Here is a 14,757-nt window from a genome sequence, read left to right on the forward strand (position 1 = left end):
AACGTTTACCGTGGAATAATAATAATTGTACAGTGTCTGCCGATTGTATTCAGTCTTCTATTGCGAAAGTACTGTTTCTCAGAATGTTCTTTCTTCGAATCGGTGACATGTAGTTCGACATCCCCAGAGTAGATGGCGCCAATTGTCTTGCGATACTTCCTAACCACCCTTGGCTTGATGTTGAGGATCTTTTACAGTAGTAGCTATAATTAGATGTTATTATTCAAATATAATTGTTTAGTAACTATGATATTTAATTTTGCCTATCCTTCAACTGGTGACTCGACGACTAAATTACCCCATGCATCTAGAGTAACTATGAATACTCCCTCACCTAGAGTTGGGTAGAATTTTATTCGAATAATACCTACATAGTGAAAAGCTACAGTATCGCGAGGACGTCATTTTGAGCTTTAAACTGTTAATGAGATACAATAATTATTCGCGAGCAAATCGGGCCCCAGAATTGGGGCAGGGGAGGGTACAAGAAGAGAACAAATGACAGGGGTTGTATGTTTGAAAACGTTCTTTTGTCGAGGCGCGCGACGAGCCACTGTTCGTCGGCTATTAAACCGGGCACAACTTACCCCGACGAAGAATCAGCCTTCTATACAGGGAAGGCAAGAAACCGGTCGATGGTGGGGGGAGTGAGAACCCTCCTCGGGGTTACGGGGGAGAGAGACCAAGCCGCTTGTGATAAATGCGCGCGTCCGTACGCCTAGGGAACCAGTTTGGTGTTTACCTAGTAAGTAGTGTTGTCAGTCAGCTGGTTTGTTGCATCTTCGCGAGCCGCCTGTGGCGTGGAACGTTGGCTTATGTCGCACGCTTCGCGCTCGCCGGTTCCACGAGTCTGTCCCTTCCTCTCTATCTCTCCCCTCTCCAATATCCGAGCATACCCGCTGCATATACATTCAACGAGGGAATTTCGTCTGTACGGAGAACGGATGCATCCTAACAGGGGAGAGTGGTGGTAGAATTGTCCTGCGGGTGGGGGAAAGTAGTGGGGATAGCTAGCTGCACGCCGGCAGTCATGCAGGGTGCGTGACCGTCGATAGAACAGGGATCGGGTGGTTCGAGTCAGTTGCTTTCCGGCGTTCGTGGTGGAACGACGTCGCGTTTCGTCCTCTCACCGACTTGTCCGTTAACCGCGCGCCAAGTACGTTCTCACGAGGAGAGAGAGATACTCCTGTTTCGAAACGGTCGTTTTGTGTGTCGCGCTCGGGCCTTCGGTGGTTATGACCGATCATCAGTGTTTGTACGTCGAACGGACATCGTCGAACGAGCGATCGTCGCTGTTTTTAGTGTACAGTGCATAAATAATACCACCCGTCGACGTTTATAATTTCAACCGGAGGGGTGTGTTTTTTTGTTTTTTTTATTCGAGACGAGCGTCGTTTGTGAAACGGGTATACCTCGTGTACGGTTTTCGAACCGAGTGCCACACAGTGAGTGATGAGTGCGTGACGGTACGACTTTGGTGATCCTCCCTGTCCCTCCCCCCTAGTCAGCTTCCCCCACGATCATATCGAAGCCACTATTCAGGGAGGAACGTGACTTCTCCGAGCGACGATACTCAGAATGGAGGCGTCACGCTGCTCCGTAAACGTGCTGCCGAGGATCGTCTGGTGTCTGTTGGTTCTGAACGGTGGCTTGATACACGGCCGTAGCATCACCAGTCTCGAGGCGCCGAACGGCTGCGAGTGGAAGAAGGACGGCGACGACGGGGAGAAGTCGCTCGCGTGTAGGGTACGAACTATCGCCAACGTGCCCGGTCTAATTGGCAATCTCTCGGCCATTCAAGTGGACTCGATCAGTTCTTTGGCCTTGGAGTGCAGTGACGTGCTGTTCTTCGAGAGCCAGATCGAGGGCCCACATGGATTTCTGTCGCCGTTGCCACGGCTGGAAAAGCTCCGTGTGGATTATTGCAAGATCCGCTATCTACCAGGCGGTGTTTTCACGGCTGCCCCCAATCTACGAAGTTTGTCGGTCAGGACGCACAACGGGGATTGGTCAACAATGACTTTAGAGCTGCACAGAGACTCCCTGCGCGGTTTGGCCAGTCTGCAACATCTCGATCTCGCGGATAACAACCTCTGGACCCTGCCGTCGGAGCTGCTGTGCCCGGTACGGGGTCTCTCCAACCTGAATCTGACGCGCAACAAGTTACAGGACATCGTCGCGCTGGGTTTCTCCGACTGGGCCGAATCGTGCACGCCTAGCTTGGACGTGTTGGATCTGAGCAGCAACGATCTCAGCGCGTTGCCGGATCGTACGCTGAGCAATCTACGGACGCTAACGGTGCTGAAGCTGCAAGAGAACGTGATCGCCGCCGTGGGTGATCACGCTCTGGCCGGTCTGACCGCGCTTCGATCGCTGAACATGTCCAGCAACCGATTGGTCGCGTTGCCGCCGGAGCTGTTCTCGAAAACCAAGGAATTAAGGGAATTGATGCTCAGCAATAACTCGTTGACGGTGCTGGCGCCCGGCCTGTTGGACAATCTGGACGAGCTACAGGTTCTGGACTTGAGCAGCAACGAACTGACGAATCGTTGGGTAAATCGCGACACGTTCTCCAGACTGGTCCGACTCGTCATTCTGGACCTGTCTTTCAACGGTCTGACGAGAATCGACGCCCACGTGTTCAAGGGACTGTACAGCCTTCAGATCCTGAAGCTCGAGCACAACAACATCGAGACGTTGATGGACGGTTGTTTCGGTTCCCTGACGAATCTGCACTCGTTGACGCTGTCCCACAATAGGATCGCCAGATTCGATCCCGGTCACACGATCGGTTTGACCACCCTCGGTCAGCTGTTCCTGGACACGAATAAATTACGAACCCTGCCCCATCGTGTGTTCGACAATCTGACCGACCTGCAGGACCTTTCTCTGAGCGGAAACTATCTGACGGAGGTGCCGTACGCCGTTCGTGTGTTACGATCGCTGAAGACCCTCGACCTTGGCAACAACCACGTATCCAGAATCGAGAACGACTCGTTCGCTGGTCTTACGGAACTCTACGGTCTCCGACTGGTGGACAACAAACTGGAGAACGTGTCCCGCGAGGCGTTCGCCACGTTGCCCGCCCTCCAAGTGTTGAATCTCGCGAACAATTACATCCGTCACGTGGAGCAAAGCGCGTTCGCGAGCAATCCGGTGCTCCGCGCGATCCGTTTGGACGGGAATCAGCTGACCGAAATCCGAGGCGCGTTCACCAGCCTCTCGACCCTGGTCTGGCTGAACGTCTCGGACAACAAGCTTCTGTGGTTCGACTACAGTCATCTTCCAGGCAGCATAGAATGGCTGGACATTCACGCTAATCAGATAAGCGAGCTCGGGAATTATTACATGGTGCAGAACACGTTGCGTATAAAGATGCTGGACGCGAGCTTCAATCAGATCGCCGAGATCGCGGACGCGAACGTGCCGGACAGCGTGGAAACGTTGTTTCTGAACAACAACAAGATCCGCCAGGTCGCCGCGGGTGCGTTCCTGGCGAAGAAGAGCCTGGAGAAAGTGGTGTTGTACGGGAACGAGATAAGGAATCTCGAGGTAGCCGCCCTTGCGTTGGAAACGGTGCCGGAGGACGTCGAGCTGCCGGAATTCTACATCGGTAACAATCCGATTCTATGCGACTGCACAATGGAATGGTTACCGCGGATCAATGAAATGTCCCGTTTACGACAACATCCACGCGTGATGGACCTCGACTCTGTCACCTGCGACATGGTGCACGCACGAGCAACACCGAAAAGACCTCTGCTAACGCTGAAACCGAAAGACTTCCTGTGCCGATACGACGCGCATTGTTTCGCTTTGTGCCATTGTTGCGACTTCGACGCGTGCGACTGCGAGATGACCTGCCCGAGCAATTGTTCCTGTTATCACGACCACAGCTGGTCGAGCAACGTGGTCGACTGCTCGAACGCCGGCTACAAACACGTACCCGAACGTATACCCATGGATGCGACTGAGATCTATCTGGACGGGAATGATCTTGGCGATCTGGGCAGCCACGTGTTCATCGGTAAACGTCGTTTGGAGGTGTTGTATTTGAACAACAGCGGTATCGCGGCTATACACAATTGCACGTTCAACGGTGTCGGTGCGTTACGCGTCCTTCATCTCGAGGACAACGCTCTCAGGGAATTGAGGGGCTTCGAGTTCGATCAGCTGGAACGTATGTCGGAATTGTACCTCGATCACAACGCGATCGCTACTGTTGGGAACACGACCTTCCGTAAAATGAAGGAGCTCGAGGTGTTGCGGTTGGACAGCAATCGTATCGTCGACTTCCGTCCGTGGGAGGCGTTGCCTAGTGTCGGGGACAAGGCGAAAGTCGCGTTGGAGGGTAACGCGTGGAGCTGCGAGTGTAGCAACGCCGCGAAATTACGGGGATGGCTGGCAGAGCACAAGGGGGATCCCGAAAAGATGTACTGCCGCGACGGCGTCGAGACGCTGGCGCAGGCTATGAGGCGTTGCGGCGATCCGTCCACGGAGGCCGTCAGTCGTGGAATCCAAGAGATACCTCTTCTAGGTGGTAACTTTGTGCCGCTTTTAGCCGGCGCCTTGGTGGCTGTGATCGCGATCTGTCTGTTCGTCGCGTTGGCCTTCGCGTTCCGTCAGGACGTTCGTCTCTGGGCACACGCGCGCTATGGTCTTCGGCTGGGAAAGATGACCACGCCGCCGGACGAGGAGAGGGATCGTTTGTACGACGGTTACATAGTCTACAGCGAACGGGACGAGGACTTTGTCACCAGGTTCCTGGCAGCTGAATTGGAGCAATCTGGGCTAGCATTGTGTCTTCACTGGAGGGACTTACCGCCTGCCAGGCCCCAAGAAGCGGTCCCACCGGCAGCAGCAGCCGCTAGACGAATCGTGATCATCTTTTCACCGGTGTTCCTGGCGAACGAGTGGCAGCACGCGGAGTTCCGTGCAGCATTAAGAACTGCACTGGAGAACATCAGGCCCAGCTCCAGGAAGAGGCGAGTGGTGATCCTCCTGGCTACCGAGGCACCGGCTCGTGATCCCGAGCTACAGCTGTTACTTCAAACTTGCACGGTCGTGATGTGGGGCGAGAAGAGGTTCTGGGAGAAGCTACGGTTCGCGATGCCGGACTCCGTGGGCAAACGACGGGACAGCAAGAAGGTGAACGACCGAAATCGTACGCCGGCCCGTTACACGGCTGCACCATCCGCGGGGGACGTGTGGACCAAGCCTAATGGCGTTTTGGTCGCACCGGTGCACGCGCCCACACCGACGCCCACGCAGTCCACCTATGTCAGCTCGGCGTCCAGCAGGACCGAGGACGAGGACAGCGGGGCGGAACATCAGCATCAGCATCAGCACCAGCACAGCGGTTACAGCGCGTTGCACGCTGGTAACGCGCCTCGACCTGCCAGTCTGTCGTCCAGGGGCAGCCATCTTTACAGCACCATACCGGAACCACCGGTACCGACAGCACCACCGGGCGAGGTGCTCACGCATCCGGCGAATCCTCGTACTTACTTCGTCTAGTACAGACCGGCTGTGTCGTTGGTTGCCCGACGATCCGCCGTCTATCGTGTCAGAGGAGGTGGGACATCGATGGCCCCTGGCATGGGAATCCGCTCGAGGACGCGACAGGGACGCGCGTAGTAGGTATTTGTACAGTTTCGTCCGCAAGGAACCGACCGAACGCGCGCGCAACGACCCACCGTCTGTTTGCTCTTCCACTAGAATCGGTCAACCGGAGGATATACATATATACCTTTCCCTCGCGTTTCCACCCTCTCGAGAGACGGCGGAATGCCAGCCAACTCTTCAGGGGGTGGCAGATTGGAAAAGTATCGTCTCGCCGAGGGAATGGTCGAGAGAACCGCCGCCACCGAGGCTTTCGACGCGTGAGTGTCTAGAGTTAAATCGATTTAAAGAGAGACCAGGTTTATTTAATTGTTTTTCACGTGGAACCCGATTCCGTCGTAACGGGGTGCACTTTCGTCGAGGGGATGATAGATTTTTTCGGGTGAGAAACAGACACGGTGTGTTTATAGGTTTGTTGGAAAATCATTTGCGATTATTCACGAATAAGAGCTTAACAGGTTTTTAATTGCTCGACGTGTATGGATAGGAATTGTTCGATCACTGAACATGTATCGAAGTAATTGTTCAATCGAACAATTATTCGGAACATGATATTACAAGCGATCAGAAAATTACGTTAACGATGCATGTGAACTTTAGATTATTCACTGGGTATTTTATAGAGAAACAGGTGTGTCGGCGTGGCTCCGTTAATGGTGGGTTTAATAAGCAACCGTTCGTTCTGCTTTATTCATTACTAGACTGCGGATGTTCGTGCAAGTATAGATTTTTATAGTCGAATTTATAGAAATTGGAATCAGATAATAGTTTATTTAGTGTATTCATTACTCTACTAGGGTTCAATTAGAATATAAACCTCCTTCAGCTTAATCGAACTTCCGACTGCACTAAATTCTACACAATCGTATACGCTAGAAATGCATATAATTCGCAGTCTATTCATTACATAACTAGTATTGCTTTTCGCCATTAGTAAGTACTCTGTACTTGACGTTATTGAATTTTTAATAGCATGTGAAAGATACAGTACTTACAAATTTTCTTCATGTACAAGCATCTACTACGATTCTTCAGCGAAACGATAGTCGAAAAGATTATTCGGAAATACGACGGTCGAAAAGATTATTCAGAAAAATGGAATCTGCGCGCATACACTGTTTCATCTACCGTTTGAACATATCTGTCTGTTATCCCAATAATAATTCGATTACCACTGTCGACGTTCACCGATGAAGGAACACCCCCGAGCGATGCCCGTGATCGAGTCATTATTTTTACGTACTAGCCCCGAGAGGACGACGCGAATTTTTGCTTGCACAGATCTTCTGTATTGTAATGTATATTCTGTATCTATAAAGCGGAGGATAACTTTAGGAAATGGCAGACAATGAGGGCATACATTCGAAATTATTCTCGTTGCTCGTTAGGGGCTGACGCAAACACCAGTGACCACCATCCATCGAACTAGCGCGTGTGCTAATTAGGGTGTGTTGCGTGTCTTCGTGTCTCGACTGTCGAAAATTTTTATATCGGTCACGAGGCTCCCGGCGTGACGCTCGAGGGTTTCGATCACCGGTTGAAAAATAACCCTTACGCGAGACCGTGTGCCGCCCCGTGAAATTCGCCACCGATCGATCGTAATGGCCGCCGGTTTTGCTTTCTTGCCAGGTGTATCGTTATTTATTTTTTCGCTCGGTCACGAGAGAAACTCGATGGAATTTCACGATGCAAACATGGCGTGCTCCCTATTATTATTAATTTTCCAACGTTTGTACATATATAAAACTTCAGCGACTTGATTAATATATATACATATATACGTATATATTCTCTGCGTTTGTTCCACGGCCGACAAAAGACACGGACGTACTCCTACCGTGAGAGTTGTAGAGAAAATGTTTTTCGTTTTGTAGTTCGGGTCACGAATTGTGTTTCGGAGTTTCATTTTTGGTACACGGTGCGCCATATACGTATTCGGAGCTATTAGCGGGGTTGTTACAAACATTTTTTTCGTTCCAATTAAGCCGTGTAGCAATTAGAGGGTCGGCGGTTTATGTAATAGAGGCTGAAAATAATTGGAGGATCTTCTTCGTATCGCTTCATCGCCGGAGGAAATTCGATTATTCAGAAAATATGTGATATTAGCCATTGGGTACATAATTCTGAATTCATGCGCGGGTGTTTTTTTTTTGCGGTGAATTAACGGGACGATCCTTCGATTGTTTTAAAGATGTTTTTTTTTTACATAGTCGAGGTACACTATTCCTTTGTTTTCAGTTTTAAAGAATAACTGGTTAAAAATGTTCTCGGTTAATTTTCTTCTCATGGCGTTTAATTATCGGCGGCTGGTAGAACGAATGTTCGCGAAATCACAGAGTTTCGAGCGATCTAATAATTAATTTTCTCGAGACCAGTAATTTCGCTATTTCGTTATTCAATTCTGGAAGTTCATTACACGTCGCTGCTCGGAAGTTTGTGTACATACTTTAACAAGGAAGAAGGCTCTGATATTTCGTTTTCTCTATTTAAAACGAACTATACATATACGGGGCTACACTGATTGCGTGAAATTCATTACTAAAGGCTTCATCAGCCACCATGTTTACGTTCGTTTACAACTTCCTTCGATTACTCATTTCCCAATAACTTTTTCGATCGTAAAGCGTTCTAATTAATTGGAAATTTTATCGACGTTTCGTGCACGATATTAAAAAGACGTTCCCCTAACAGTTTAATAGTCTCTCTTCGATTTCCTTGATTCTACAGAAACACAAGTGTAGTCGGACTTCCAATCGCACGAATACGCGCTTGCACGAATTTCTATGCAACAGCCTAACATTCCTCAACGATAAATATATTACTGTTTAATATATTTATTCGCAGATTAATTTTATTTTTGCGATTTCTGTGTATTTTAACACGTAGACTGCAAACCGCCTATACAGTCATATATTGAATCAAATTCGAATAGCGTCTTGGAATGTTCGATAAGAAAGAAAACCTCGAAACGAACAAAACATTGTCGCAATAGTCGCTTGTACTACGTATTTTCCGTTTCGTCGACAATATATTTTCTTTTGGAACTTTATTAGCTGTTGGTCGAGCAGTCCACGCGTTAAGCAGCGATTCAAGTTTTCTTTTCCTGGCTCCAATTTTCTGTTTTTCCTACGACTCGATCGCCGACGGAGCCCGCGGTCAGGGGACAGTCGAGCCCTGAGTGTCGACGTGTGTAACCCGTGTTTCACCGATAAGAAACACGAGAAAAGACGAGAATATGATATGCTGCTGCGTGAACTCCGTGTCCCGGTATATGAACTCTCCTTCGTACTAATCGTATATATATTTTTCTCGATCCGGGAAACGGAGGAGCGTTCCCTAGTTCTCATTCCTGTCGTTCGTTCGTCAATTCGTGATAGAAAGAGAGTGTGAGAGAGAGATTTAACGAAGCGAATGAAGAGAATAAAACGAAAAAAAAGTAAATACCACCTAGTATAAAACTAGGCAGAGCACAAGGAAGAAAGAGAGTGAGAGACAGAGAGAGAGAGTTGATAGATAGAAATGAGAGAAAAGACAGATGTCTCTGGCGAGACCTCGTTCCTAAGATTCACGACTGTCTTTTTGGTTAAAAGCAACGGTCGTCAAACGCTTATTAGTCTGTAAGTGAAAGAGAATCCTCTTTGTAAATACTGTGTATATCAAACGTTGTAAATACTCACGCACACTTTTTCGAGCACACCAAGAGACGAACCAGGCGCGCACTTGCGACTAATAGTGCCAATGAGCGATCCGCCGTTTTCTTAAGTCGATGACGATAATGAAATATATTTTTATTTTATTTGACAAGAATAGAACGTTGGAGGACAATGAGGAACTACATATATATATATATATAATATTTCTTTGATTTTATATAAACCAACATTCTTCTTAATAATAAAATTTATTTGTACGTACCTTCCCGCCATTTAGTTCGATGAAAATTCCGTTGAATGTTTGAACACCAAGAAATATTACGGGAGGTAATTGTGTTGTTGATTTTCTTGTAAAACAGTGTTAATTTTGACGTTTAGGACTGGATTGCTCATTGGCGTGCTTAGTACGATAGATACCGGTCGCGTTTAAAGCTCGTCTCTAGAAAACTTCGCGGTCTTCGCGACTTCAAAATTGATTGTATTGTATTATTGTAAATACGCTCATCGGATCACGCATTATTGTATCCACGATATGTTACGTGATTATTAAATTAATTGCCACTTTCCATTTCATGCGACGAACCATGAGAAAATAAACACGTTTGTTTTGTAAAATGACCATCATTTTCTTTCCACCTGTTCGACGATTCTTGTGAAATCCTTGCGCGATTCTTTTCCCCACTGCGAGATTCCAATCCGACGATTAATATTTCCTCGTGAAGTTTGTTCTTAATAGTATCTTATTTTCCATTACTTGTTAGGTTGCTCTGGGTACATTGTCGTTTTTAAAAATTCGACATATTTATCACACTGGCAATCTAGGAGGTCATAACAAAAAGAACCCTTGTCAAATGTTTCGATTTTTGTTATAACAGATTTTAGTGGTCTAGGAAGTAAGATTATATAGTAGATGTCATTCTATTTTTAATAAAATTAATTGATTCTCAAGATCCTTAAAGATGTCATAGTACTTCTGTACTTTCCTGCAGAAACAAAAGATTGACAAGAATTTTGTTACGAGCCCCTCAATTCGCGTGTCTTTCTTTCAGGTAAAATTTCTAAAGAAACCTAACTATTTTTCCTCTCTGAGATTCCCTTTTACATTACAAAATTTCAAAGTCGCCGACGTCCCTATTCTCCGACCTAATATCCCACATCGATTTTCCAGAAAAAAAAGGCGTTTTATCTCGACGAAGATATTTAAAAACATCTAGGCTCCAGTAATTACGCCGAAGCTGGATGACGAGGCAGCAGCAGTCGTGATGATAAATTTTCGAGGCCTGTTTCCGTATGACCGGTGCACACCACCGATAATGACGGGCGTCGCTGCATAAACGCGTTCACACTTTCGTCGGCTGTATCAGCGGGGTGCTGATAGCTAATCAGCGGTTATTATTCTTCGGCAGTGATAAAAATTTTTCATTGCTACTTATTGGAAATTCGACTCTCGTGGTTAAGGACGAATGAATCATTTTGTCCCCCCGTTGGAAGCCGAAGACGCGCTAATGGCCGTTTACGCGTGCACCAGCTGCTAACGTGTATCGATTGGGTATCAGGAATCTATCAAATAAATCGTAAACGCGCGGTGTATTTCCGATCGGGCAGAAGTGTATTGTTTCACCCCCCCCCCCGCCCCCATTGCATTTTATTCGAACGATAAGATCCGTTATTGTACCATTATTGATTCGGGGAATCGAGTCATTACTTTAACATTTAATCTCAGCGATGAGTTATCGGTAGCCTATTATCGTTAATTCCGTTACGGAGAATTCGAATTACTGAAACTGTAAGTTGTATCGTCCATTGCATTCTGGAAATTCTCCTACGCCTTTATTACATTTATTTTATACGTCGTCGTGAAGATTGTCAAACCTCCGTGGGCGAACGTAATTTTTTACATATTCCTTCGCAGCAAACTGGGTCGTTTATGTCTACATAAGTCTACGTTTCTTACCGTTTTTGGCTTTCGAAAAATCTGCAAAAATTTCGGGACACGTATCAGCCTCTATTACATTATACAGTCGTTTCTCAGGTCAAATATTTAAAACTTTGTTCACTAAAAATAAATATTCGGAGGAAAGTCCGAGCAAAATAAAATTTTACTTGGGTTGCCAACGATCCACACTGTCTACGGAGGGTCAGAGATGAGAAATTCATTGTCTAGATAAATTATTTGGACCAACGAATAAAAGATGAAGAAGTGCCTCGCTATTTTTAATCAACTAAACGTGGAAATTCCAATATTCATAATAAAATAATCCTTCTTAAATGAGCAGACACTTGTCGAATAATTATTCAATCCCATTAACCGTTTAAAGTCCAGATTAACGCTCTTAAATACAGTATCGATTTATTTATTCGATGAAAATCATACCCAAGTCTCGGTACGGTTAATTTTGGACCAAAAACTGTATCATATTGTTCGAATAAAGCCTAACACAAACACTACCGAATCATTTCGACATCATAAAATGAATTTATTAATCTTTTCGATCCGCCGTCTCGGGATATGCTTCCACTTAATCCCCGACTGGAGCCAAATTGGTCCATCCTCGGAGCAAGTGCTCGGGCCTGGGCAAGTCGATGGTCTGCTGGCCGCCGTAGGACGTTCATATCGTCGAGGAATCCAGACGGTGTTCGCGTTAATCCAAAACGCTCTTCATTTTTCCCCGCTTCCCCTCGCGGCTAGGTAGTTGTAACTCAAACCGGGCAACGTTTTCCCACGCGCCCGCTAAATAACGTCGACGTTAAGCGAGCAAGACGGCCGTGGAGCGAACGGGGGGAAAAAACAGAGGAGGGAAGGAAGGAAAGCGGTGGAAGGAGCCCAACGGGTATAGAAAGACGACGCGGAAGAAACGGACGATGTAGACTGGGTTGGTAGGAGGAGAGTCGAAGATAAGCGGAACGCGGAATAATTTATCGCGTTACCCGTATCGCGGAAAACTGCGCGACGCTTCTGGGAATAAAATGTTAAATACGGCGCGTACATGCGCCGCCGCCAAGAACACTTTTATCACGTTGGTCCTTTCCACGAGGGGCAAAGGGGGGGATGTGTCCGTGATAACAACCGCTCGTCCCGCAACCCAAAAACCGAAGAAATATTGTCGCAACGAACCGAGAGAGCCCATACGAGAGTATTAACCCTTCTCGCCAGACTCTCGAGAAGTCGTTTCACGCGCCAACCCGGTTCTACGATCCTCAAGAGTGTCCTCTGATCTGGAATTCCCATCAATCTTTTCCTTTGTGTTCTCTTGAATTTTCAAGTGGGTAGAGATGTGCGTGGTTTTGGAGTGCTCCGAAAGAAACTCGAAATGGCGAATACTGGGGAATTTAAATGCGCGCGAAGCATTGGTACGAAGATGTTTCGAGAGAGATGGTTTTGATCGATGGTCTTGGAAGATATTTTTTTGTCGATCGTTATGGAATCTTTGGAATTAGTGATTCTAACGATTGGAAAATATGATGTAAATTTCCAACAGAGGGTGTATTTCCCAAATCCTCCTCGAGTTCGAACCAATACTCCGAACACCTGTACCGCCATCGATGCGCGCATTATTCCAACATAGATCCACGTTCCATTTGATGATGACCCTGGCCCCACAGCACCGGCTAGAATCCGAAGAGTTTCGTGAATTTCCCGCGTTACGGCGTCAGATCACGTTCCTCGCGTGAGATTCGAGGTCGTAAGTTACGTTTCGCCCGCAAGAGTATGCCAGGAATCGTCTTCTAAAAAAAACACACACACACACACACACACACACAAAAAAGAAACGAACGAACGAGATTCGACCCTCGAAAGTAATAGTTTCGTTGGTCGAATGAGGGTTGGTTGATGTGAACACCGCGGAAAATCCTAAATCCACGCGGAATTAAACGCGGCCGGCCACGATTCAAATTCTCGAGTAGCCAGGGGGCATATGGATACCAGAAAAGAGCCGCAGCACGGCTAACGACATTACGTCTTTAGGATGCTCTCGGGCAAATTACATTTGGCCGTGCACCGCCGGCGAATGGAATAATAATAAGAGCCACGCTCGGAATTGTGGGTCATGTGGACGCGTTTAATAATCAAAGTAGCCAGTACTACCCCCCGGAGCTTTCTTCCCTTTGCTAAATGGATCGATAATTTACGGCTTTTCGGCGGCTGGCTTGGAAAGAGGAAACCTAGATGGTGAACGACTGACTCTCGAAACCGCAACGGTACAGGTGTCCCCGACGAAATTATCAGATCTGGTCGAGACGGTACGGGTTTATTCGGAGGTTGTTCTCTAAACAACTTCCCCGATAAACGGTCTGCTGATAATTAATGGGTCATCGAGGGTGGTGCCGTTGCCGACGAACACGTTTAACCTTTTCACGATTTAACACCTTAGCTACTTTTATGTCGTGACACAACGCTGAATGATCGAATGGATTTATTATCGATAGCGACGCTTTGAATAGACTGAATTCAGCATCGTCAGGAATACCTTGGAAATTCCCCACGACCCATTGCAGGTGGAGTCAAAAAAGCAAGTTTCCCGTACGGACTAGCTTCCGATCCAACCGAAGGTTAACATCACGACCGCATCGATGGGCTAGCGCGGAGCCCCCGAGACAAAGCACCTGGGAACCCATAGTTGCCTGGCGTCGTTTAATAGAATCGATCAAAGCCGATAAAATTGCTTATCGTGCGCGGCCGAACGGGGTCAGGAGACAGAATAACGAACGTCGTGAACTTATTTCGGTATCGTACGGAACCTTGACACTCCGAATCTCGTTACCTGAAGATAAATTTGAAGATTATGCATTCTGTCGATAAACGATAAGCGCAACGAGAACAAATAAGATAAAAATACCGAATGAAAGGAAAGTATTCCGAGGACCAAGGCTTATAATTTTATAGGCTAAACTGTGATAATTGGATTCATTTGAAATTAATCTTGTATTTCATATTCTTTACCCTTGGCATCTCTAACAGCATCGCACGAGCAGAAGGGTTAACAGTTTGTCCTCTTCGATGGCGTTCTAGTAGTTAGCAATGATTGCCACTCTCTTAATGCTCGTTTCAAATGACAATCCAGAAATAAAAAATTCTAAACAATACATATTTGTATTCACTGTTTTACTTAAATATTTTAAGTGAAGCAGTGCAAAATACAAAACGTATCACTTAACTACACATAATCCCAACATCAACGAAATGCATCGGAATGGTTATCACCGATGATTCATCAGGGCTGACGGCTTAGATAAGTGCACCATCGATAAGCGTACACTCACGTTCTCCTATATCTAGATTGCGAATTTTACACATCTATAGCATAAGCAAATTTTTATAGAATTGTACACAACAGAAACTTTAATAATATTCAGTAAATATATTATTGTACAATTTCGTTCCACCGTAATAGAACTATTGATGAAGAAAGTCAGTCTCTGCTCACGTCTGATTTTCCAAAATCCACAAAAGTTTGAATTTCCATAAACATCCACAGCGTAC

General features: G+C 46.7%; 1 protein-coding gene across 1 annotated transcript; it reads left to right on the forward strand.

The window, feature by feature from the left end:
• The first annotated feature begins 1,578 nt into the window (after window positions 1-1,578).
• LOC107193519 (slit homolog 2 protein-like) lies at window positions 1,579-5,517 on the forward strand. The gene has a single exon (XM_015582983.1). It carries the CDS (start codon window positions 1,579-1,581, stop codon window positions 5,515-5,517), a length of 3,939 nt encoding a protein of 1,312 aa, XP_015438469.1.
• The last annotated feature ends 9,240 nt before the right edge of the window (window positions 5,518-14,757 follow it).

The sequence above is a fragment of the Dufourea novaeangliae genome, unplaced genomic scaffold, assembly GCF_001272555.1.
Source record: "Dufourea novaeangliae isolate 0120121106 unplaced genomic scaffold, ASM127255v1 scaffold6, whole genome shotgun sequence".
Taxonomy (NCBI): Eukaryota; Metazoa; Arthropoda; class Insecta; order Hymenoptera; family Halictidae; genus Dufourea; species Dufourea novaeangliae.

Coding starts and splice junctions, on each gene's coding strand:
- LOC107193519 (XM_015582983.1), top strand. CDS start 1,579: ATGGAGGCGTCACGCTGCTCCGTAAACGTGCTGCCGAGGATCGTCTGG.